The sequence below is a fragment of the Pseudophryne corroboree genome, chromosome 11, assembly GCF_028390025.1.
Source record: "Pseudophryne corroboree isolate aPseCor3 chromosome 11, aPseCor3.hap2, whole genome shotgun sequence".
NCBI lineage: Eukaryota > Metazoa > Chordata > Amphibia > Anura > Myobatrachidae > Pseudophryne > Pseudophryne corroboree.
Window position 1 is genome coordinate 90,189,269 of NC_086454.1, and position 27,462 is coordinate 90,216,730.

The following is a 27,462-nucleotide window of genomic DNA, read 5'->3' on the forward strand; positions in this document are numbered from 1 at the left end:
GGTGGTGGAGGGGCGGAGGAGTGGAAGCCGCGGGTGGTGTAGGGGGTCTGGAGGCACAGCGTGTGGGGGAGGGGTGGGGTGCCGCATGTGGTAGAGGGGAAGGTGCGGAGGTGTGGTGCATTGGGGAGGGGTCTGGAGGCGCTACGGGTACTGTCCTGCCAAAAAGGTAGTTGGAGGGTATGCAGTAACAGGGCCAGGACAGGGGTGACAGGGTCAGGACAGGGGTGACGGGGCCAGGACAGGGGTGACAGGGTCAGAATATGGGTGACAGGGTCAGAACAGGGGTGACAGGGCCAGAACAGGGGTGACAGGGCCAGAACAGGGGTGACAGGGCCAGAACAGGGGCGACGGGGCCAGGACAGAAATTACAGGGACAGGATAGGGGTGACATGGCCATGGTAGGGGCGGCAGGACCAGGACAGGGGTGACAGGGCCAGTATAGGGTTGACAGGGCAAGCACAGGGGTGACAGGGCCTGGATAGGAGTGACAGGGCCAGGATAAGGGTGACAGGGCCAGGATAACGGTGACAGGGCCAGGATAACGGTGACAGGGACATGACAGAACACAGGGTACGGCAGAGATTGGTATTAGGGACAGAACAGTGGTGACAGACAGATGTGTCTTACCGGAGTCACTGCTGCTGGCTGCTGTTGTTCCACTCCAACCTGTTGGGATCTGCTGCTGGTGGAGACTTGGCATGGCTGACTCTCTCAGGCTGGAGTCCTGCTTCCTCTGCCCGTCCGCATCCCTCCTCCCCTCCTCAGTCACACACCGCAGACCTCGAGCAGCTGCCGGGCACTGTGGTAAGGGGAGACTGGGAGTGACTGGTTAGCTCCCAGGAGACGCTGTGGCTGGAGGGAGGAGGGGGTCAGAGCTTGCAAGCAGCACGGACTTCTGCAGCGCTGCCCGCCAGCTAAAGTGTGTGAAGGAGCTGGGCGCACCTCACTGCGGGCGGCAGCACTGCAGCTAGCGGTGGGGTTGCCGGGGCTGGAGATAACAGAGGCAGTACGGAACCTGCACAGCGGCAGGTGCCCCACAAAACTGCAGCTAAGAAGCGTGGAGTGTGCCAGAAAGTGACGCTCCTCCGCGCCAGAGAGACCCTGCTGAGTATGCTGATGTGGGGGGTCAAGCACACAGTGAGCCGGTGCCCGTCTGTCTGTACGGCATACCCCCTCACACACCCCCCAACCGTCCCGATTTTCGCGGGACAGTCCCATTTTTTAGGGTCTGTCCCGCTGTCCCACCCGTGGGCCACAGTGTCCCCGCTGTGGTGGTGGTGTTGGGGGGGGGGGGGCAGTTGGGAAGCTCCTGTACTCTCTGTTTTGCTTAGAGCAGCTGTGAATTTAGTGGAGACAGAGGGAGAGGGGGCATCAGGGGGTACGGATTAAGGGGGGGTTCCAGAAGCAGAGCCGGATTAAGGGGGGGCAGGGGGTACGTACCATGGGCACCACAGTTTTAGGGTGCCCCCCAGCTGGAGTAGCTCTGTCCCAGCTCTGAAGCTCCCCCGTCCTGCCAGCAACAGCGGCAGCATTGTGCTACACGCTGCTACGTGTAGGCAGGTCTGTGGTGGTGCAGGGAGGCAGCAGTCTCCCTGCTTTCTTCTGCCTGTGCGGGTGTGTAGGGGGGAGCGACCACCCCCTCTGGATTTACCTCTAGCTGAGGGGCCAAAATTCCATTAAAAAAAAATCCTGGAATTTGCATAAGGGGGCGTGGCTTCGCGGGCACGATTAGGCCACGCCCCCAATCCCACAGCAGGCACAGCAATGAGACAGGGCCCCTTGTCTTAAGTGCCCTGGGCCCCCCAGACACATAATCTACCCCTGGGGGCATGCCAGCAGCTCACAGAGCGCTGGGCATGCCCCCTCACTGATGAAAACGGGTGCCCTCCCGTGAAGCCACGCCCCTTCGCTGACCACGCCCCCTTTTCACCGTGTGGTGTTGTGTGTGTGTGTGTGTCCCTCCTTCTGTCTGAAGAAAGCTGGGAGGTATGCACCCCTGCCTGTGCCATGCCCATACCATCCGCTTCTGCTGCTGGTCTCCTATAGATTTGCCCAGTTCTGTGACTCATTTGAATAACTCCACCCACCACTGTAACTCCGCCCAGCGTTACAGCACAGAGTCACAGACTTGGGCTAATATATAGGAGATATATATATATATATATATATATATATATATATATAAAATATAATTTTTATTTTAAAGCCATCCTCTGCTTTAAAGGGGGGTTTAGGGAGCCCCAGAGATATTGTGTACCGGGCCCCAAGATTTCTGTTGCTGGCCCTGCTTACCAAATGGTGTTAGCCTTTGCAGCCTATGGGCTACTTACCACAATATTTACAGGGAGAGGGATCCGTAGGTATAGGCTTATAGGAACCGCTGTCCCTGGATGTGTTTAATGGTATACCACAGCTCAGTGCTTTAACCACTTGCCTGGCACGTTCGCATCAGATGCGACCATACCAGCAAGTGTATTATCTGACCTGGTCGCACAGGATGCGACCAGTCAGATAGTGTTTGCAGCGCAGGGAAGAGAAACTTCCTCCTGCTGCAGCTCTGATGGACTGGAAGGTCCCTCTGCCCCCCTGCACCCTCCACCCAGTGTTTTCCGTGCTGCCGATCACTGCTGATGTTCCTGATGGTTACGATGTTCCAATTTTTGTGACCGATGTTTCGATGTTTTAAATAACATAATTTTATCTTTTATATATATATATATATATATATATATTCTACTATATAAAAGAGAAAATCCGTCCTTCTGTCTTTCTATACAAATCCACAGTTTACAAGCGAAGATCGTGAAATTTGACATATGAGCGTATTAAAACACGGCCGAGGCAACTAAAACAATTAGATATCCCTAGCACCCCTAGGGGGGCAGACAGCAGCACAGAGTATATCAGGAGACAGCATAACTCCGGAAATGCTGGAGCAATGTATACAGAGAAATTGGTACACATATGCCTTACAATCTGGGAATAAACACTGAGGGGGGGAAGACACCCCTAGGGGTGAGGCAGCAGCACAGAGTTTTTCAGCAGACAGGATAACTCTGGAATGCCTGGAGCAATTTACACCAAACTTTCTACACAAATGACTTACACTCTGGGAATAAACACTGTGGGGGTAACACATCACTAGCACCCCTAGGGGTGGGCCAGCAGTACAGACTATATCAGGACATGCATAATATGTCAGTGATGTCAGGGCCGCATGTGACAGGGCCAGTGACATGATGTGAGAAGGGGAATGCTGGTAGCACAAACCCACACAGTGAGAGTTATATAGTGGAAGTAGCACGGTCACCCAGCAGCACAGAGTATATCAGGAGATACATAATGTGCTACGCTATATAAGAAACGGTAATAAAAAATCGTTAATTTCCCAGGGGCACTGACATGATGTGAGGAGGGGAATGGAGGCAGCAGGAAGCCACAGACTGAGAGTTGTATACTGGGAAGAGCAGGGTCCCTTGGGGGACCAAAAAGGGGTCCGGCCACTACACAAAGTGCATCAGGGAAGCAAGATATGCCTAGATACTAGATCTCCAACCAACGTAAATGAACGAACAACTATCATTCCAATTTACCATCCTCATCCCGTAGCAAAGCACGGGTATTCAGCTATCTACAATGTTATTTATACTGTGTGTTTAATATTTACATTTATTTTTGTAAACAGACATTCACAAAAAAAATCACGGGCAACGCCGGGTACTCCAGCTAGTGTGTGTGTATGTATGTATATATATATATATATATATATATATATTTAACTTGGAATCATTTTGAATACGATTATATACACATTCTACAACTAATTCACTCATTAAAAAAAAACCAGCGTTTAAAAAAAAATATTTGTCAGTTAAGTGGTTAATGTTATATTGGCTTAATAAGCTGCAGTAATAATTATCAGATCTAAACCCTGATAATTAATAAATGCGGCTTAAGTCTTTTACTAGGTTGAATAACATTATAAAATGAGAAGAAAATAATGTGTTATCACACTCGCACAATGAGACACATGGCTCTGCTAATGGATGTCAGGTTGAACAAAATGTGTATTAAAATATGTCGTTTTGATTTTAATAAATGTATTATTAAGATAGTAAATACAAGCAAATAAGCAACAGGAGCATGTCACAGGAAAAAAAGCAATAACCACATGGTTAAATGTTTCAAGGCAGCCGATACAGAGAACATCCTAATATACTGGGTAGAAATCAGTTCTTGTCTGTTTGGATAACTTCTCAAGGCAATTCACTTGTTCATATATACAGTATACATTGCCCTGAAGTTTCCTCGGTTCAAGTCAGCCAGTCATCGGATCAATCCATCGAAGCCTAACAGTTTGCATATGTCTGTATTTTATGTACAATATATATTTACAACGATTACAAAAATACATTTCATATATATATGTACATATATATGACTTGTTTACATGACAAAATATGTCTTATTGTTGTAAATACCACAATCCCACATAAAACATTTAAAAAAAAAAGAGAATACACACAAAAAAAAAGAAAAAGAAAAAAACATGATCAACATTAAACCCATCCATAGATTCCATTTGCTGCAACCCAAGTAGTGTTTCTGTCTTCCTGAAGCTTGATATGTATATTGTATAAAACATGGAAACGTTTGCCGCCTAATTTGTAGGCCAGAAAGTGACAAATTAGAAACCTATTTTTGCAAGACAGACATCACCACTTACTGTATGTACAGAACCTGGCTTTGCCACAGGTAGAGGACCTGTCACAGGGGTCACATTCATAAATAGAAGTTTACTGGCCAATTTACCTATTACTTTTTTGGGCGTTTCTCTGTGGTATTTTTGCAACAGGCCCCATCTTGGCTCCCTACTAAACATAGGGGGTAATTCTGAGTTGATCGCAGCAGAACGTTTGTTAGCAATTGGGCAAAACCATGTGCACTGCAGGTGGGCAGATATAACATGTGCAGAGAGAGTTAGATTTGGGTGGGTTAGTTTGTTTCTGTGCAGGGTAAATACTGGCTGCTTTATTTTTACACTGCAAATTAGATTGCAGATTGAACTCACCCCACCCGAATCTAACTCTCTCTGCACATGTTATATCTGCCTCCCCAGCAGTGCACATGGTTTTGCCCAATTGCTAAAAAGTTTTCTGCTGCGATCAACTTGGAATTACCCCCATAATGTCTACCCCCTACTATTGACCTGTACAGTGTAGTGATTGGCAGTTGGATCTCCTAACCCACTGATTGATAGTGCTGGTAGCAACAGTGCCAAGAACGAGACTTGGCTATCACAGAGACAGTTTTGGCAAATGCTTTCTGGGCTACTCGTGGGGTGTCCAGCGATAGCTAGATGATGACCCCAAGGAACCCTTAGGCAATATGATGATTCCCATCTCCACTTGTGAAAAGAAATAAAAACACACAACATGTTAGGGTAATCTATACACCTCAGGCTCTCTCTGGGCAGTAGCCTAGGTTGCCTAATGTATGATCCGGATATAGGGTGAGCATCCTGACAGATGACTAGAACTTCAAGCCTGCCTTATGTATACTATACTATCAATTAAGCTATGTTTAGTGGATCAAAATTCCATATGTGCAGTTATACACCCCGAGACATCAGATGGGCACTAGGGCCAATTGTAGGGATGTAGTCATACCCTGCTGACATGCTGTGCACTGATATGAAGCAGCGGTGACTGCAGATGGGGGGTGTATTTATACCTCCCTGGCTGACTGGTACCCACAGACGGGCCTGGGCCCTAGTAATCTGTACTGCCCCACACCCCTCTCAACATATAGAACATTTCTCTACTGAATTTCATGACAAGAGGCCACAGCTGCCATTCATTATATCTGCGTTCCTCCTCTGCCATTGTAAACAAGTGGGGTGTGGCTCACTTATCCTCGCCCCAAGGTCAGTACATGGGAGCTCTTGTCTGTTGCATGCTAGCACAAGATTACACACCCTGTCCAGGTAACTGACTTCACATCCAAGGTACAAGCCCAAGTCTGACATCCGGAAAGTGCAGGTGTCTATCACAGGTCTGCAGGGGTGCGATGGAAGATTGAGACTCAGCGGCTAATTCAGATCTGATCGTAGCAACAAATTTGTTAGCGGATGGGCAAATCCATGTGCACTGCAGCGATGGAGGGGTGGGTGGGTGTCAGATATATCATGTGCAGAGAGAGTTAGATTTGGGTGGGTTATATTGTTTCTGTGCAGGGTAAATACTGGCTGCTTTATTTTTATACTGCAATTTAGATTTCAGTTTTAACACCCCCCACCCAAATCTAACTCTCTCTGCACATGTTACATCTGCCCCCCTGCAGTGCACACGGGGGTAATTCAGACTTGATTGCTGCTGTGCATTTTCGCACAGCGTGCGATCAGGTCCAAACTGCACAGGCACGTCACACAGGTACAAAGCGATGGATCCGTTCGCACGGGCGATCGCAAGGATATTGACAGGAAGAAGGCATTTGTGGGTGTCAACTGACTGTTTTCAGGGAGTGTCTGGAAAAATGCAGGCGCATCCAGGCGTTGGAAGGGAGGGTGTCTGACATCAATTCTGGGACCGGACAGGCTGAAGTAATCGCAGCAGCTGAGTAAGTCCTGCGCTACTCAGAGACTGCACAAAATCTGTTTGTACATCTCTGCTACACATGCGATTGCACATTTGCACAGCTAAAATACACTCCCCCTGTAGGCGTCGACTATCTGATCACAGCAGTGCAAAAATCACCTGCTAGCAATCAGGTCTGAATTAGGCCCATGGTTTTGACCATCTGCTAACAAATTTGCTGCTACGATCAGGTCTGGATTACCCCCTCAGTCTTCCTGTAATGCAATATAGGATGCACATTATATATTTCTGTGGCAGCTCCTCTTTAAAGATACCCAGTTGTTGAATAGTAGAATGGTGATCTATACAGACCAGGATATCAGGTTAACCTGCACTAAATGTATCCAGATTGAATAGTAGCTGGTTTACATGACCAAAGGTTTCTTTCTAAAGAAAAGTACCTGCCGTATTTACATCTACAGTTAAGACACACAGCCTTTTACATAATAGGGTTTTATCAGCAAGCATTCCTCAGTCGGAAAGTAAACCTTCATGATTGCTCTCTTCCAGTTAAACCAAGAATTTTCCGTAGCTCTGTTTTGGACTTAGTATTATATCTTGCTGAAGAATAGAAGCCTCAGACAGACAGACAGAAGCTTTTTGTACGGCTGGCTGGAGATCGTATTCTAAGCCAAATTTACACAAGGTTCTCAATTTACCGGCATTGGCGGAGCGCCATACTGAGAAACCTTTCAACGCTGAGAGGAATAGGTGCTTACTCAATGAAACTTTCACCATGTGTACCTTGAAATAGTATAGCATTGCACATTTCTTATTTTACATTTAACCTGGAATGGTTGAATGACAGGACTCTTCACTTACTCAGAGTTCAGGCCATTGTGGTTCTTCAGCTGCTGCAGGACTACAAGTCCCAGTGTGTCCACAAATTGTAGTTACTTAGCAGTGGGAGCGCCACGGGTCACCTACCTACCATTTACTATATTGCCCTCCTAAAAGTGTACACAGTCCAAGAGAATACATTGGCAGGCTCAGATTGTGCCAACATAAAAGGTGATGCTATTTTCATTTTTATTAAGCAACTTGGATAATTAGCGCTAATGGCTGCATATGAGATCATTTGATTTTAAATAATACTGTTCGTTTTTCCAACACAAAAAAAAGAGTGAATTGATCGTCCTGGTGCTGCCTTCAATAGAAAACTAATTTGTCATATATAAATAAAACCATAATTACTGTATTAGTAACAGGGGCATCATTTGTCCTTTTCCCATGTGAATAAAAATAGCATAAAATCCCACGTGAGTCCTGATTTTTTTTTAGGCACTGTTGCTGGACGTGGTTCGTTGGATCATTTCACCATATTCTCAGACCTGGAATTCAAACATGTCTGTCTGTTTTTTGGCCAGTTTAGCAACTTCCTCTCGTATGGCTTTTACCAACGCAGCCGTGGATAGGTTGGTGATTGAGGCATCTGGGGTGTCCGTATCGGTCAGGCTTTGCTGAGAAGCTCCAATTGATGGACCAGCAGCATGGTCTAGGCTTGAATGTATATTAACTGGCTGACCAAACTGCCTGGGAAGTCGGGAAGGAGAGACTTGTGGGTATCTTGACCTTGGGTAAGCCTCAATGTATCCGGGAAGTGGAACCTGTGCAGTAAAAGTAAAGGAACACTTTTCATATGGCAGGTAAATTACGATTGCGCAAATTCTTAACTGAGGATTGTCTTGGGGGATGCACTTCATCTATAGCTTTTTATTCTGGGTAAGACTACGGACCTTATAATAACGATGACTTTGGGAGGTTTGCTAAGGCACTAGTTCATACTCCATAGTCAGCTCCTTGTAACCTTAAGACTTTTTTTCTCTCAGGAGGAGATTTATCAAAGCTTGGAGAGAGATATAGTGAAGAAAGAAGTACCAGCCAATCAGTTCCTGTCATTTTTCAAACACAGCCTGTAACATGGCTGATTGGTTAGTACTTCATCTCTCGACACTTTCTCTCCAAGCTTTGATAAATCCCCCCCACCATGTCCAAGGTGCCATGAAGTGCGGTTACAAGCACAGTTATGGATGCAGAATTTTATGCAACTGAAGATGTATTTAGGGTGGTGTACCACTCTACAATGCCCATGTTTGCCTCTATTTGGTTCCCATTAATGGGCAGAGAGAAAAAAAACTCAAGATACTCTTCCCCAACAGACTTTACATTGCCTAATAAATGAACCATTTAATGGGGTACCCTCCAACTAAGAGACTTCCCATTCCCCTTATATGCCCATGGGAACCAATTCTGGTGCATGGACTCACATCCATTAATATTATCATATGAAAACCTGTAATGATTTAACTGGTAGATCATTTGGAAATTTGGAAATCTCCTGTCAAATCTCAGCAACATTGTGTTTCTGTGTCTTAAGCAGGTGATTTCAGATAGAAGTATGAGTTGTTCCAGTAAGATACAATATGCAGCATAATGATTTTACGTATACACAATCATTTCTGGTGGACTTACAATTTGCATTGGTCAGAACCTAAGTAATGCGGAATAGATTTGCAGAGTTCAATTCCAAATTCACATAAATTCAACCAACTATGGTAAATACAATCGGTTGGTTTACAACACTGACAGGCTTACCGAGTCTGCCCACTGTCCCGGTAATTCATTCTCTCCTGGATATGACATCCAGGCCTGGTTCCGGTATGAAGCTGGGGGTTGCGGAATGTAATAGCCAGAATACCCTGCTCGGTTCCCAGGTATGGCAAATACAGCCGGCACTGAGTTACCTAACAAGGCAAAGCATTGACAGAGGAATACGGAAACTCATTATATTCATCTTATAATATTATTATAGACACATATTTTATCGGCAATGTTACTAGTTTTCTAAAATAGGTAATGGTGTTAACATAACAGAGGGTACATTTCCGAACACTGAAAAAAAAAGACCTATTATGGTCAAAATATAATAACAGGAGTCACAAGATAGGTAACCAACCAGAGCCATAGTGTGGCTAAACCAGTTCTGCTGGACAGGTTCCATCACAGGCATCTCGTTTGTGGGACCCTGGTGGACAAGTTGGAAAGCTGCCAGCAGAAGGAATGCATTGCCAGAAGCTGGAGATACAGCCCACGTGTATTGGGGATGTGGAGAGGTGGAAGCCTATCAGTGGACTGATAACCAAGATGCACCTCTCTGCTGCATACATGTACAGTACTATAGAAATGACACATGGCGGAGATGTATCAATACTATATTACATAAAACGATAGCTAGAATCTGGTTGCTTCATCAACCTTCCTATTTAGAAGGTTTGGTACAGTACATCTCCCCCCATTGTAATATTTTGGATTCATCAAGATTCTAATAGCTCTGACCAGGGGGGTAGCCAGAACTGTGTGGGCCCCATAGCAACATTTTGAAGGGGCCGTGTCCCAATGCTTCTAGAGATATACCCATCTGCAGCTTTATGCTCCATATTAGTGCCCTAGTTGATTTTCTGAACTATAGTTGTTCCCTAGTTCACTTTATGTCACATTGTAGGGCTGCCAGTACACATTATGCCACACAGTACCCCCAATTCATATGACATACAATTACAGTGGCCCCAGTTCACATTATAATGCCCTCCAGTTCATTTCATACCACATTACGATGAGCAGGTCCAGAGGCATACTGTACCTAGATATAATGCAGGCCCCAAGGCAAAAGTCTGTAAGGGCCCGTATGTACCACCCAATGGAGAAAAATGTATATAATACATGTAACTTTGACAGGGGAGAGGGAAGACGGGCCCCTTCCAGCTCTGGGCCCCATAGCAGCTGCACTGCCTTCACCATGTTAGCTACGCCCATGGCTCGGACTTACTTTACCAATGCTAGTCTCATCTTGATTGTTGCCGAGTGTACCTTGTGTATAATACACAAGAATCAGCATGCCAGGTACTTTCTCTAATTGATTAGTCTTTTGATGCTAACAGTTCATTATGGCTTTTTTTATATGCAAACACTGGTGTAGCATATAGGTCACCCAGGAATTGCCTTGTGTAGCTTACTATTATCATCTGCTGAATGCAGCAAGGCAGCTAATGAGAAGCTGTCTCTTGTGGAAAGAGTAATAGAGCAGGCATTGCATTAGTCTCTGGGGGGGATATGAGCACAGGGCAGACATAAAATAAATGTAATAGGCATGCCTTAGAGGACTGACTAGTCTTTGTATAACACAGGTCTCACGTAGACCCAACACTTTGAGAATGTACTGAGTTAACTCTATCTGGGGAATTCAATTGCCGGCGGGAAATTTAAAAGCTCCGCAGCACAGGTTTTTCCCCCCGCAGCTGCTATTCAACTGCAGGATAGACAATGAGACGCTGTGGTTTCTATAGAAATCACTGCCTATTTTTTCACGCACCCCAGGGTAAGTCTGATTTCCCTACATTTTTTATTTTTAAGAAAAATCACCAGGACTTGCTCGGGCACCCCGGTGGCACACCTACATAGAACTAATTAAGCAGTTGGAAGTTTCCAATTACAGTATCTTAATTAGTCAGTCATTACTCATCTTCTGAAGAGGCGTCTTCTCCTCCAGCGTCGGGATTCGGGCTCCTGAAGCAGCGGTGAGTATGGGAGGTGTATGTGAGTGCGTGTGTGTGACCCTTGGTGTGCATGTAACTCTGTGTGTGTGTGTGTGTGTGTGTGTGTGTGTGTGTGTGTGTGTGTGTGTGTGTGTGTGTGTGTGTGTGTGTGTGTGTGTGTGTGTAACCCCCCGGAAGAAGCAGCTTGGAGAACTACATCTTCCAGCAGCCACATCACCTCCCAGCAGCCCCCTCCCAGTGGGAAGGTAAAGGGTGACCACCGGAGAGAGCTGGTTAATAATTTTTTTAAATTCGTGCACCGCAGGGTTTTTGGAGCTGAAAACCCTGCGGCCATTTAAAAAAAAAATTGGATACTGCAGGTATCGGGAGCACGCATACCAGCGGTGATCCAAAATTGATTGCGAGGTCTGCAAGTTTTTTTACCTCACTAAAGCTTGCACCCAATTGAATTCCCCTCTTTCTATCTATGTATGTACAGTAGCATGTGTGTACACTACATGGAGCACGCGCCAGTCATTTTTCAAAAATTCTGCAATTGGTGGACTTATACGGCAGTACCCCTGGACTAATACAGCCGTACCCCATGACTTATACGGCAGTGTCAGACAGAATGGCACTTTAAAAAACCATGCCCCAAACAGCACATGATGCAAAGATGAAAAAGAGGTGCAATGAGGTAGCTGTATGACTAAGTTAAGCAACACAAGTGTGCGGCACAAACACCTGGCCCATCTAGGAGTGGCACTGCCGTGTCAGACAGGAGGGCAGATATAAAGAAAAGGCCCCAAACAGCACATCATGCAAAGATGAAAAAGAGGTGCAATGAGGTAGCTGTATGACTAAGCCAAGCGACACAAACAATTGGCCCATCTCGAGTGGCAGTGCAGTGTCAGACAGGAGGGCACTTAAAAAAAGAATAGTACCCAAACAGCACATCATGCCAAAAAGTAAAAGAGGGCAATGAGGTAGCTGTATGACTAAGCTAAGTGACATAAGTGTGCGGCACAAACACCTGGCCCATCTAGGGTTGGCACTGCAGTCCCACTGCACTAATGGTGGATATCGGACGCACGTCTAACACCAGCATAGTTGTTATGGCCTCTGTAATCCGCTTTGTAACAGGGTATATATATATATATATATATATATATATATACGGCAGTATCACTGGACTGGACTTATACGCCAGTACCACTAATTATACGGCAGGATTACTGGACTTATACGGCAGTACCGCTGGACATATACGTCAGTATCAATGGACATATACGGCAGTATCAATGGACATATACAGCAGTATAACTGGACTGGACTTATACGACAGTACCACTGTAATTATACGGCAGGATCACTGTAATTATACGGCAGGATCACTGTAATTATACGGCAGTACCGCTGGACATATACGGCAGTATCAATGGACATATACGGCAGTATCAATGGACATATACGGCAGTATCAATGGACATATACAGCAGTATCACTGGACATATACGGCAGTATCACTGGACTGGACTTATACGACAGTACCACTGTAATTATACGGCAGGATCACTGTAATTATACGGCAGTACCGCTGGACATATACGACAGTATCAATGGACATATATGGCAGTATCACTGGACTGTACTTATACGCCAGTACCACTGTAATTATACAGCAGGATCACTGGATTTATACGGCAGGATCACTTGATTTATATGGCAGAATCACTGTAATTATACGGCAGTATCAATGGATTTATACAGCAGTACCGCTGGACATATACGGCAGGATAAAATACAATTCCAATTTGCAAAAGTGCGCACCCTCTGAGGTATATAACAGTCCACAGTCTTAATATCCAGTTAGTTTCTGGTGAATGTTCTGTAATTCTCTCACTTTTTCCTTAGGAGCCAAACGGACAACCTCTTCGTCCCTCCAAAATAAACCAGGAAAAAGGAATATAGTGAAGTACAGTTTTTTATTTTTATATTTAGCAGCTAAAATTCATAGAATAAATTCATAAAATAAACTCCACCAACATTAGTGGGGTAGTTCTGCGTACCAGAATGAGTGGGGCGACCAGTGAAGGCTACCCTGAAGCGCTTAAGAGTACACAGGTACCTCCCGGGAAAGCAGCACCGTATTCCCTCTGGCTCCAGGCTTCCTGGATGCTTCCACGGATTCCTTGGTTGCTGCAGTCTGTCCCCCAAAACACCAACGCGTTTCTGCTCACAAGGGAGCCTTTCTCAAGGTGTATAGTGGAGTGGGATGACTGGGCTTTTTAAACCCCATGTTATGATGTGATAGGCTCAGACTGTGCAACCGTGGATTACATATTTCCAAACGTTTTAAATACAGTTAAAATTATTCTTAGAGTTTCACAAGGCTTTCCTAGTATAATAACATCCAAAAACGATTTAAAACAGAGGTGTATAAGCATAAAACAAGTAAAAATATAAATGCGTTCCACCTCCGTGGAACGCACAACGTATTTCCGCTTCCGCCCTTCATGTATGTAATATTGGCTGGGAGTGTTGTAGCGGCAACTTCCGGCTATAAGTTCATGCGTTCCTGGCTGTACGGAGCGCGTTCGTGCCTCCGCTTCCGGTCCCCAGTCTTCGGGAACAGTATCAATGGTTCCGTTTACAATAACTTAGTACACTTCCGGGTTTGTGTCATGGAGTATGGAACGCACGCACCCGGAATGCGTTTCACAGATAGAAAAATTGCACTATTACTAGTAGAACATTTTTTAGTAAAAACCAAGTGCCAAATGAAATATATATAAAAAATGCTTTTTTCAGAGAAATGAATGTTCAGTACAAAATGAACCATATTTAATATCTAAAAAAAATTTAAAAAAAATTATATGTGGGACCCAAGTATTAAAATGTTTTATCATGATATTTAAAGGAACCATTTTAATTCGAAATCTAAATTTAGTCCTTTTGGTGACAAAGTGGACATATCATAGATCCATTTCATTTCAGTTTTTGCAAGGCTTTCTTCTATATTTTTATTCCGCCAATGAGTTTGGACTACTTTGATACCTATGACCTTATTCAGAGCGTTACAATTACTATTATGTATATTTTTGAAGTGATTTGAAACTGAATGGTTTTCAAAGCCCTTCTTAATATTACGAGTGTGTTCTGCCCACCGTTCTTTTAAAGGTCGGGATGTGCGACCAATATACTGTAGTCCACAGTTGCATTCTATTAAATAAATGCAGTTCTTGGTATTACACGTTATAAAATCAGTAATATTATATACTATCCCTGTAGTATTGGATTTAAATTCCTCTATTTTACTAGGCTGTGAACTGTGACTTCTACACATTAAACACAGCCCACACCTGTGGAACCCCTTAGTTTTTATTCTACATGATTTTTTTGGGGGGATAGCACTTTTTACCAATTTTTGTTTCAAGTTAGGCGCTTTTTTGTAAACAAACTTAGGATTCTGAGGTAGAATTTTCTCTAAAGCGGGGTCCCTTGTTAGTAGGTGCCAATGCTTCCTAACAATTCGTTCAACTTCTTTATATTGACCACTGTATGAAGTAATAAAGGGTAAAAAACATTCTTCATCTTTCTTCCTCATTTTTGGTTGTAGGAGATCTTGTCTACTTATACTTTGTACTTCAGAAATATATTCCTCTACTTTGTCTCCATCATATCCTTTACATATGAATTTCTCTTTCATATTGACTGATTGATTTTTAAAAACTGTGATATCTGTGCAATTTCTCCGAATTCTTTTAATTTGCCCTTTAGGGACATTTCGCAACCAGTTCGGATGATGATTGCTTTTGACTGATATATATGAGTTACTGTCTGTGGGTTTGAAGAAAGATTTAGTTTTTAAAGTATTATCCTCTATATATAAGGTGAGGTCTAAAAAATTCACTTCTACTTTACTCGTATTAAAAACTAGAGATATGTTAAAATTATTATGATTAAGAGATTCACAGAACAGTTTAAGATATTCTTCTTCCCCTTCCCATATAAAAATAATGTCATCAATAAAATGATACCACATCTTAATATTTGCTAAAAACGGATTGCTTTCTGGCCAGATGTGCTGATTTTCCCAATGACTCATGAACAAGTTTGCGTATGCCGGGGCAAAGCGTGTCCCCATTGCGGTCCCCATTTTCTGTAAATAAAATTTGCCATTGTACCAAAAGAAATTATTATTCAAAATAAAACTAATACTTTCAAGGATAAAAGGAATCTTTTCTGCCTCTAAAGTGCTATTTTGCAGATGATGGTGTACCGCATTTATTCCCTTTTCATGATCAATTATAGTATAGAGACTACTAACATCCGCAGTTCCCAAAATAAAATTATGTTCCCATTTAAAATCTTCCAATTTATGTAAAATGTCCATGGTATCTTTAATGTACGATTTCACTTTCAAAACTTCTGATTGGAGGTGATGGTCAATAAAATGGGAAAGGTTAGAGGTTACTGAATTCGTGCCCGCAACTATTGGCCTTCCTGGGGGTTCAGATACATTTTTATGAATTTTTGGCAATATGTAAAAGACAGGAAGAGTGGGGTTCTTGATGTTGATATATTGCTCCTCTTTTTCCTTAATGATTCCTTCATTTTTATATCTATTTACCATAGCCTTTAATTCTCGTTCTATTCGATCATTGGGATTTCCACGTAGGACTACATATGTTGATTTATCATCCAATTGTCTTCTGATCTCTGCTTCATATTTCATGGCATCCATAATTACTACTCCCCCACCCTTGTCCGAAGGTTTAATAACAATCTCATTATTGTTACTTAATGTTTTAATGGCTTCCCTTTCCTTTTTCGTTGTATTAGATTCCTTCTTCCAATGGGGTTGTAGTTCTTCTAGGTCCGTTGTTACCGCTTTGCCAAAGCTTTCCACAAAACAGCCTCATGTAAATGTAGGATTAAACGTTGACTTCGGTTTGAAGGGGTTCCTGTCATTAGTAGTTTCTCCTGGTTGGCTTAAAAAATATTTTTTCAGGGATACCTTCCTAATGAATTTTTGGACGTCGAGATAGGTCTCAAACTTATTCAATTTATTATCTGGGGCAAACTTAAGACCTTTTTCTAAAACTTTAGTTTCATCTGCTGTTAACTCATGTTGACTCAAATTAAAAATCTTTGTTAACCCAGATTCAGAATTTTCATTAGGGCTAACCTCCGATGGGATTGGTTTTTTCGGATGTCCTTTCCCTCTTTTGCCCCTTTTCTTTTTTTCTCGTCTAAAGACTAGAATCTTCTGTTGTTCCTCCTGCTCGATCCTAAAAAAGCCTCATCATTGAATACTCTATATCTATTCTCATTTTGTCTTGGTTGAGGTTGATAGTTTCTTCTGTTCGCCTGCCATTCATCTTTAATAAAATAATTCCTATTATAATGTGGTCTGTCAAATCTGTCCCCTCCATCTGGCTTCTTCCAGTGTCTGTAGTTCTTCCTACTAAATTGTTCCCGTCTGTAGTTATTTCTTAATTCTTGGCGGATAGGGGATCTTCTGTTCTCTAGTTCTCTAGAATTGTGTCTCCTTCTTGGATTCCTACTAGTTGTTGGACTGCATAATGATCTAAGTTCACAGTCACAGGGAGTTTCTTCTCTAATTTCTTCTGTGGCTTCGTTCTTCTTGTGTTCTTTCTTTTTATATTCTTCTGATTTTTCTTCCTTATCCCTTGCGTATTTTCTCTTCTTCCTCAATATCACTTCTTTTTCTTTCCTAATTATTCTGCTTTCCATTTTGTGTTCTCTCTCTATATATTCTTCTAAATCCCTAAATGACACTAGGTCTTTAGTCAGACTCTCTATTTGTTTTTCTATTAAAATGAGGTCTTTCTTTCTTTCTTGCACTATTAATTCCATAAGGGATATTGAGCAATTTTCAGTGATATTGTTCCACTTTTTATAGAAGTCCTCACTCTCATTGTCAGAAGAGGGTCTTTTTTCTATTTTTAGTCCCCTTGGGATAAGTTTCTCTGCAATATACTTTTCTAATGTTATAGTTTCCCACCAAACTTTACTTTCTCTAAATAATACATACTCTAGTTTTTTCATCGTGATGTCCATCTCTTTTATATCAACTACTACCTCTGTATCATTTCTTACTAGCTGCACCATGCTGGGGTATAGGGACCAAAGAAGATTACTTTTAGATTCAGTATTTGATAATAGAATAGGTGAAGATAAAAATGATACAGAGGTAGTAGTTGATATAAAAGAGATGGACATCACGATGAAAAAACTAGAGTATGTATTATTTAGAGAAAGTAAAGTTTGGTGGGAAACTATAACATTAGAAAAGTATATTGCAGAGAAACTTATCCCAAGGGGACTAAAAATAGAAAAAAGACCCTCTTCTGACAATGAGAGTGAGGACTTCTATAAAAAGTGGAACAATATCACTGAAAATTGCTCAATATCCCTTATGGAATTAATAGTGCAAGAAAGAAAGAAAGACCTAATTTTAATAGAAAAACAAATAGAGAGTCTGACTAAAGACCTAGTGTCATTTAGGGATTTAGAAGAATATATAGAGAGAGAACACAAAATGGAAAGCAGAATAATTAGGAAAGAAAAAGAAGTGATATTGAGGAAGAAGAGAAAATACGCAAGGGATAAGGAAGAAAAATCAGAAGAATATAAAAAGAAAGAACACAAGAAGAACGAAGCCACAGAAGAAATTAGAGAAGAAACTCCCTGTGACTGTGAACTTAGATCATTATGCAGTCCAACAACTAGTAGGAATCCAAGAAGGAGACACAATTCTAGAGAACTAGAGAACAGAAGATCCCCTATCCGCCAAGAATTAAGAAATAACTACAGACGGGAACAATTTAGTAGGAAGAACTACAGACACTGGAAGAAGCCAGATGGAGGGGACAGATTTGACAGACCACATTATAATAGGAATTATTTTATTAAAGATGAATGGCAGGCGAACAGAAGAAACTATCAACCTCAACCAAGACAAAATGAGAATAGATATAGAGTATTCAATGATGAGGCTTTTTTAGGATCGAGCAGGAGGAACAACAGAAGATTCTAGTCTTTAGACGAGAAAAAAAGAAAAGGGGCAAAAGAGGGAAAGGACATCCGAAAAAACCAATCCCATCGGAGGTTAGCCCTAATGAAAATTCTGAATCTGGGTTAACAAAGATTTTTAATTTGAGTCAACATGAGTTAACAGCAGATGAAACTAAAGTTTTAGAAAAAGGTCTTAAGTTTGCCCCAGATAATAAATTGAATAAGTTTGAGACCTATCTCGACGTCCAAAAATTCATTAGGAAGGTATCCCTGAAAAAATATTTTTTAAGCCAACCAGGAGAAACTACTAATGACAGGAACCCCTTCAAACCGAAGTCAACGTTTAATCCTACATTTACACGAGGCTGTTTTGTGGAAAGCTTTGGCAAAGCGGTAACAACGGACCTAGAAGAACTACAACCCCATTGGAAGAAGGAATCTAATACAACGAAAAAGGAAAGGGAAGCCATTAAAACATTAAGTAACAATAATGAGATTGTTATTAAACCTTCGGACAAGGGTGGGGGAGTAGTAATTATGGATGCCATGAAATATGAAGCAGAGATCAGAAGACAATTGGATGATAAATCAACATATGTAGTCCTACGTGGAAATCCCAATGATCGAATAGAACGAGAATTAAAGGCTATGGTAAATAGATATAAAAATGAAGGAATCATTAAGGAAAAAGAGGAGCAATATATCAACATCAAGAACCCCACTCTTCCTGTCTTTTACATATTGCCAAAAATTCATAAAAATGTATCTGAACCCCCAGGAAGGCCAATAGTTGCGGGCACGAATTCAGTAACCTCTAACCTTTCCCATTTTATTGACCATCACCTCCAATCAGAAGTTTTGAAAGTGAAATCGTACATTAAAGATACCATGGACATTTTACATAAATTGGAAGATTTTAAATGGGAACATAATTTTATTTTGGGAACTGCGGATGTTAGTAGTCTCTATACTATAATTGATCATGAAAAGGGAATAAATGCGGTACACCATCATCTGCAAAACAGCACTTTAGAGGCAGAAAAGATTCCTTTTATCCTTGAAAGTATTAGTTTTATTTTGAATAATAATTTCTTTTGGTACAATGGCAAATTTTATTTACAGAAAATGGGGACCGCAATGGGGACACGCTTTGCCCCGGCATACGCAAACTTGTTCATGAGTCATTGGGAAAATCAGCACATCTGGCCAGAAAGCAATCCGTTTTTAGCAAATATTAAGATGTGGTATCGTTTTATTGATGACATTATTTTTATATGGGAAGGGGAAGAAGAATATCTTAAACTGTTCTGTGAATCTCTTAATCATAATGATTTTAACATATCTCTAGTTTTTAATACGAGTAAAGTAGAAGTGAATTTTTTAGACCTCACCTTATATATAGAGGATAATACTTTAAAAACTAAATCTTTCTTCAAACCCACAGACAGTAACTCATATATATCAGTCAAAAGCAATCATCATCCGAACTGGTTGCGAAATGTCCCTAAAGGGCAAATTAAAAGAATTCGGAGAAATTGCACAGATATCACAGTTTTTAAAAATCAATCAGTCAATATGAAAGAGAAATTCATATGTAAAGGATATGATGGAGACAAAGTAGAGGAATATATTTCTGAAGTACAAAGTATAAGTAGACAAGATCTCCTACAACCAAAAATGAGGAAGAAAGATGAAGAATGTTTTTTACCCTTTATTACTTCATACAGTGGTCAATATAAAGAAGTTGAACGAATTGTTAGGAAGCATTGGCACCTACTAACAAGGGACCCCGCTTTAGAGAAAATTCTACCTCAGAATCCTAAGTTTGTTTACAAAAAAGCGCCTAACTTGAAACAAAAATTGGTAAAAAGTGCTATCCCCCCCAAAAAATCATGTAGAATAAAAACTAAGGGGTTCCACAGGTGTGGGCTGTGTTTAATGTGTAGAAGTCACAGTTCACAGCCTAGTAAAATAGAGGAATTTAAATCCAATACTACAGGGATAGTATATAATATTACTGATTTTATAACGTGTAATACCAAGAACTGCATTTATTTAATAGAATGCAACTGTGGGGGGGCGTGGCCTAGCCTGCAAGCTGTGAGGAAGCCTTCTCTATGAGCTCCTGCTGGCCCCGCTCATAAAACTAACATAAAACCCATTTCACGGGTCCCCAAGCACCTCTGTACTGGACCGCCTGCTCCCCTGATCACTAAGCACCAGAGGGGCTCGGTTGCGGAGCCGGGGAGCCCTTACCAGGGCTTCTGCAGGTTGCGGCCTTCCCCTCCTCAAGAAGCCGGGGCCTCGATTTGGGAGTGGAGCCGTCGGTCCGCTGGACCTGATGCGGCGATTCTGCGGACCCCCCCTCACACCTGAGCGGCGCTCCCTGACACCCAAGAGCCTACCCATCAAGCACTGACCCTCATTGGAGACCGGCGACCGGACAATCTGCGGGAGGTGAGAGCCGGGACGAGTGTGACTGGCGTCCGGCGGCCATCTTGTGGTTGGCGCCGCCCGGACTTTGAGCTCTGCTTTGCCGATCTCCGGCCTCTCCGGGCACCTGCCCTCCGATCCCCACCTCACACATCCTTGCAGGACAGATCTCCCCCCCTCACTGGCGGGGATTAACGACCCGGGGACCTCCGGAGGATCCGTGTCTTATTTACAGTCGGCGGCCATCTTGTGACTGGCACAGCTCTTTCCTCACTCCATAGCTAGAAATGGCTGTAACTCTAGCTCCCTCTTGTGGCGACTTTTAGATTAGACAACTCACAGCCACTATAAATATATTTCTATACTTCTGCCTATTCTCATGTCTCCTGTTTAGCGGCCGGAACCTGTGTGACATTTCTCCTCGCCCATGTGCGCTGTTCACGGACTGATGCCTACCGGTCCTGAACTATTACTCGTTGGGATGTAACCTGTTATACTTCCCCCTTTTTTTTTCCTCTCCATGTGACCTCATTATAGCTTGCTCCTTGCGTGAGGCGACTCCTACTGTATAAATCGGTCCTCCGTTGCCCGCTTATTTTTATGGAAAAATTTCTCATACCCACCCCGATGTCAATTGCTGACCCCGCCTCTACAACCCGAGGCGATACTGTGTGGAGACACTCATCTGATTCAGATTGCTCTGTCACCCGTTCCAGGTCCTTACAAAAACGCAAGTCTGCTCCGGCCAGTAAGCCACCCAAAATGAAACCTGCGGATATTGCGGCGGTGCTGGGCCCTCTGCTGGATGAAAAGCTGGCGGGCATTAGAGAAGCTATTGACTCTACTCTATCCAAATTAACTCAACACTCTGGCCGCTTAGATGACGTCGAACAGAGGGTATCTACCCTGGAGGATGATTTGCATGCAGCACAGCTCACCATTAATTCACAGCAAAGTGACATTTCGGATCTGACCCAGAAGCTAGATGATTTGGAGAATCGCGGACGCAGAAGTAATCTCCGGGTGGTGGGTATCCCCGAATCGGTCAAAGGCCATGAGTTACTTGACCTTCTTTCTAACTGGATACCGCAACAACTGGCCATGGATCTCAAAGGTGCCCCTCTGGCTATTGAGCGGGCACATAGAATCGGCCCTGAACGTAAAACAAACTCTGGTCGCCCTCGCCCGGTGATCATGAAAATCCTTAATTATGCCGACAAAGCTCGACTCCTAGACCACTACCGGAAGACGGATAGCTTAACCTACAATGGAGATCGGCTCTTGATATTTCAGGATTTTTCCACCATTGTCGCTGCTAAACGCAAGGAGTTTGCCCCGTTGTGCAAGCAACTGTTTAACGCCAAAATTAAATTCTCTCTCCTGTACCCGGCCCGGCTGCGGGTCTTCGAGGACGGCAGGCCGTTGTTCTTCGATGACATAACACTCGCCAAGGCCCACTTCTCGAGTTTACCCACTTGACTGTTGCACTGTTATTATTGCTTGCATGCATGTTTTTCTCTCTTTTTTTTCTCTCCATCTGTAGGTCACATGGAGAGGAATAATTGCGCAGCTCTGTGTATACAATGAGCTGTAAATTTTCTTGTTTTTCTTGTTTGTTTTTTATGTTACTGTTTAATATTGTTGGTTACACCTGCCGGACCTGCCGACCCCGATCCTCCATGGGTCAACCCCTTCCCGCTCGCTGGGACGGGCAGGGGCCCTACTTTACCTCTAGTATATTTTTTCTTGCATTCCCATCCATCGGTATAGGCTGATATAGCTGATCCTGCTCCTACTCCCCCCGCCGCCGCGGAGGATACCCCACTCCTTGCCTTCAATATAGTATCATGGAATGTGGAGGGCCTTAACGCTCCAGTGAAGCGCAAGAAAGTGCTCTCCCACCTCCACCGTTTGACCCCTCACATCACCTTCCTACAGGAAACACATTGGCTGGACGATCCCCGTAACACTCTACGTGCCCCCTGGATCGGGGATTGTATCTCGGCCCCTTATTCTAATAAGACCAGGGGAGTTGCCATCCTTTTTCACAAGTCCCTACAATATTCGATACGCAGAAGGTTTCTCGATCCTAATGGGAGATTTATTTTGCTAGATGTGATTATTGATAATGTCTTGTATACTCTCCTTAATCTATATGCCCCAAACGTCTCTCAACAAGATTTTTTTGCAGTTGTCCTACAGAAACTTTCCTCTTGGGGGAGCTCTAATCTAATCCTAGGAGGAGATTTCAACACGGTCATCGATCCGTCCATGGACAGGTCTGGGGTGAGTACTTCATCCTCCAAATCCGGCTGTGATCTTCTTTCCTCCCTCTGTTCACAACTTGCTCTCTCCGACCCTTGGCGTATCCATCACCCTCTTCTTCGTGATTACTCTTTCTACTCTCACCCCCACTCTACGCACTCCCGTATTGATTATATTTTCTTATCCCGACACCTCTTCCCTAAAGTCACTCACACATCGATTAAAAATATTATTATCTCAGACCATGCCCCTATTATGATTTCTCTTAAGCTCGCGTTGCCCCAATGTTTTTCCAAATGCTGGCGATTCCCTGCTTATCTTACTCACTCTGAGGATTTTCTCCTACACCTTAGACACACTTGGCACACCTACGTTGCTGATAATTTGGCCCAGGCGGAGGATGTCTCACTGTTCTGGAACGCCTCTAAAGCTGTTATCCGGGGCCACATTGTCTCATACGTAAATTCTAAACGCAAAATATTTAACTCCCGCCTCCATGAACTGAGCTCCCTTCTCACCTCAACTTATAGAGCATATAAGCGTTCCGACACTCCCGCACATAAAGAGGCATACCTGACTGCTAAACAAGTATATGATACCTTCCTAACAGAGCAGGCCCAGACACGATATGATTACCAGCGGAACAAATTTTTTAGATGGGGTAATAAATCGGGCAGACTCTTGGCAAACCTCGCTCGGGGACCCCGCACGCGCACATGGGTTGAGGTGGTTAAATCTTCAGACACTATTATATCAGATCCGACAGCCATTTGCGCCGAATTTATGCAGTTTTACAAATCCCTATATACAGCAGAGCCAGATAACGTGGAGACAGGTGAATCCTTTTTGCATGACGCTCAGCTTCCTGTCCTCTCTCGAGATGACAGGGACCTTCTCGAGATGTCTATAACTGAGGAAGAGATACTCACAACTATCAAATCTTTACCAAACGGCAAGAGCCCAGGCCCTGATGGCTTTGGGGCTGAATACTATAAACTACTTAATGCTGAACTCACACCCACTCTAGCCAAATTATATAATCATATCTTTACCTCCGGAACTATACCCTTATACTTCAATGAGGCACGGATAATCGTAATACCCAAGCCGGGTAAAGATCCCTCCCTCGTGGGTTCCTATCGCCCTATCTCACTTCTTAACCAAGACTTCAAATTGCTTACCAAACTAATGGCCAACCGTCTACAGTCTTGTCTGCCTCATCTCATTTCCCCGGCCCAGTTAGGCTTTATTAAAGGCAGACAATCTGTACAAGGTATTAGATCGGCGATAGCTGCTATTTCCCACACCCGCCTTCATAATTTGGAAGACAATATTCTTATTAATCTAGACGCCGAAAAGGCCTTCGATAAAATCGCTTGGCCACACCTTTTTAGAGTGCTCTCCCATCAGCAATTTGGCACTAATTTCTGTAGTCTAATACGGACCCTCTGCACTGCTCCGATGGCCCAGGTGGTAGTTAATAATGTGGCCTCCTCTTCCTTTTTTCTTGAGAGAGGCACCAGACAAGGATGCCCTCTCTCCCCTTTGCTTTTTAATTTGGCCCTGGAACCTTTTATTCGTTATATCCAACTGCTACCTGGGTTTAGAGGCATTGTTGTTGGGGATCGCGAACTCAAAGTTATAGCCTTCGCAGATGACCTACTTATATGTACCTCTGACCCTAAACGCTCCCTTCCTGTATTGGTAGAGGCAATTGACAGATTTTCGTCTTTTGCTGGCTTCTCCATTAACTTTGCCAAGTCTGAAGCCCTGGCCATATTTGGCCAGGCGAGACTGGGTTGGATTAGACCCTTCCCGTTTAGATGGGCCCCCTCGCATATCACCTTTTTAGGAGTGGCTCTACCACAACATCTCTCCACCCTCTATGCACGTAATATAACCCCGATCATACATAAAATCCAGACTGAACTTAGCCTACGGCAAAACCTTCCCCTTAATATGTTAGGGAGATGCAACCTGTTTAAAATGGCAAGCTTCCCGAAACTCCTGTATATCCTCCAAATGACTCCCATTCTTCTCACTAACTCCGACTTTTCTTTACTTAATACCTTGCTTTCCAAGTTTATATGGAACCGTAAGCGCCCCAGAATAAGTCTAAAAAAAATGTCGCAATCGGTGCGCCAAGGGGGTGTAAACCTACCAAACATTAAACAATACAATCTAGCGTGCTTACTACGTTTCGCTATGGATTGGCTCAGTGGCAACGATATATTCACAGATACCAAGTTAGAATCTCAGCTTTGTGCTCCTCTCTCTCTTGCTTACCTCCTACATGCCCGGCCCTCTCAAATAAAATCTTCCCAATTTGATAACCCGCTATTGTCTTCCACTATTAAGGCGTGGAAAATGGCTAGGAAAGCTCTTGGTCTCAAATATTATTACTCAGTATCTCTACCTTTGCTTGGAAACCTGGAGTTCCAGAATGGTACTGCCTCTTTGCCTTTTAGTGCTTGGTGCTCCTCTGGTTTAAAGACTCTACGTAATCTGATGACACCTACTCATACTCCTTTGCCATTCCAGGAGGCTATTGAGAAATATGCAATTTCACCCCTGCATGGATTTTACTACTCCCAGGCTATACATTATCTTACATCCGTTCTCCCTCACCTCACGGGAAAAGACTTTGTTAACCCCTTAGACTCCCTTTTACGCTCCAACACATACTCCATATCTTCTATCTATGCGCGTATCCGCACTGAACTGGACCCCCACACTGATTTTCCTGATCTAGCTAAATGGATCTCCCAAGTTCCTACATTCACAGTAGACACCCTATTAGATACTTTTTTTATGACCCTCAAACTAATACCGGCTAGTATATACCAGGAAATGGCCTATAAACTGCTACACAGGGCATATATTTCGCCTAAACAAGGTTTTCTAATGGGTATATCAGATAGGGCCGGATGTAATAAATGCTCAACGGTAGAAGCTGACCTTTTCCATTGTCTCTGGGCCTGCCCTGTCATTCAAAAATTCTGGCATACCTTACACCATTATGGCACCTCAACGCTAGGCATCCCCTTTCAATGCACTGCTCCCTGGGCCCTCTTTGGTCATCTGTCGGACCAACCTGGAATTCCACGCACTGATAAAAAATTGATAGTGTTACTTTCAGCAGTGGGGAAAAAAGCTATATTGCAACAGTGGATCCATCCTGCCTCTCCTACTCTCCCTATGGCTACTTCTAGGTTACTCTTCTTATTTAATATGGACTGGCTGGAGGCCTCTATCCACAAGGAAACCCTGACTCCTGCACTCTTTAAGTGCTGGGATAAATACATTTGTACCCTCCCTCCCCACACTAAACTAGCAATACATAAATGTTTCCAATCTAACTTTTGGTACTCTCTCCGACAACTTGATAGTCAAATTTCTCTAACTGACTGAGCTTCCTATCTTCCCCTCTCCCTCTTTTTCATCCGTACTTCCCTCTCCACACACTTCTTCTTTTCTTTCCCCTCTCTTCTTATTTCTTCTGTTTCTTCCCTGGCGGATTGGATGGACACTTCTATGGACGGATCGGTGGCCTGTGGCTCTTGGTAGGTGTTTTTGCTTATTTTTTGTTCTAACGTTTTTGTGATGTTCTTTTTTTACCTCTTCTTTTTCTTAATTTGAACTGCCGGAATTGAGTGTCAGTTTTTAGTCGGTCATATTCAGTCCCATTCTCAATATATTATAGCCTGACCGCCGCTCTTCTGGTGGTTTACAATTTGTTCTTGTTGATTGTTTTAGAAAATTGGAAAATTTCCTCCACCTACTCATATATGCTGTGTACTTTTACCTTTCTTATCTGCTTACTTTGATGTCGATATGTCTGATATGTATGCGGTTTTTTTTTTTTCCCCCTTATTTCTGTACCATGTTTTGGAGGTATTTAATAAACATATTTGGAAAAAAAGAATGCAACTGTGGACTACAGTATATTGGTCGCACATCCCGACCTTTAAAAGAACGGTGGGCAGAACACACTCGTAATATTAAGAAGGGCTTTGAAAACCATTCAGTTTCAAATCACTTCAAAAATATACATAATAGTAATTGTAACGCTCTGAATAAGGTCATAGGTATCAAAGTAGTCCAAACTCATTGGCGGAATAAAAATATAGAAGAAAGCCTTGCAAAAACTGAAATGAAATGGATCTATGATATGTCCACTTTGTCACCAAAAGGACTAAATTTAGATTTCGAATTAAAATGGTTCCTTTAAATATCATGATAAAACATTTTAATACTTGGGTCCCACATATAATTTTTTTAAAAATTTTTTTAGATATTAAATATGGTTCATTTTGTACTGAACATTCATTTCTCTGAAAAAAGCATTTTTTATATATATTTCATTTGGCACTTGGTTTTTACTAAAAAATGTTCTACTAGTAATAGTGCAATTTTTCTATCTGTGAAACGCATTCCGGGTGCGTGCGTTCCATACTCCATGACACAAACCCGGAAGTGTACTAAGTTATTGTAAACGGAACCATTGATACTGTTCCCGAAGACTGGGGACCGGAAGCGGAGGCACGAACGCG

General features: G+C 43.0%; 1 protein-coding gene across 4 annotated transcripts in view; it reads right to left on the reverse strand.

Annotated features, from left to right (window-relative positions):
* Positions 1-4,049: 4,049 nt before the first annotated feature.
* Positions 4,050-27,462, reverse strand: part of KIAA1549L (KIAA1549 like) — a 477,170-nt gene continuing 453,757 nt past the window's right edge. For all 4 annotated transcript variants that reach the window (XM_063944516.1, XM_063944515.1, XM_063944513.1 and 1 more), the window contains 2 exons: positions 9,231-9,379; positions 4,050-8,242 (listed from right to left, as the gene is read on the reverse strand). In XM_063944516.1, coding sequence (XP_063800586.1) covers positions 7,961-8,242; positions 9,231-9,379 — 431 coding nt within the window. In that variant the 3' untranslated portion in view covers positions 4,050-7,960. The remainder of the gene's footprint in view (positions 8,243-9,230; positions 9,380-27,462) is intronic.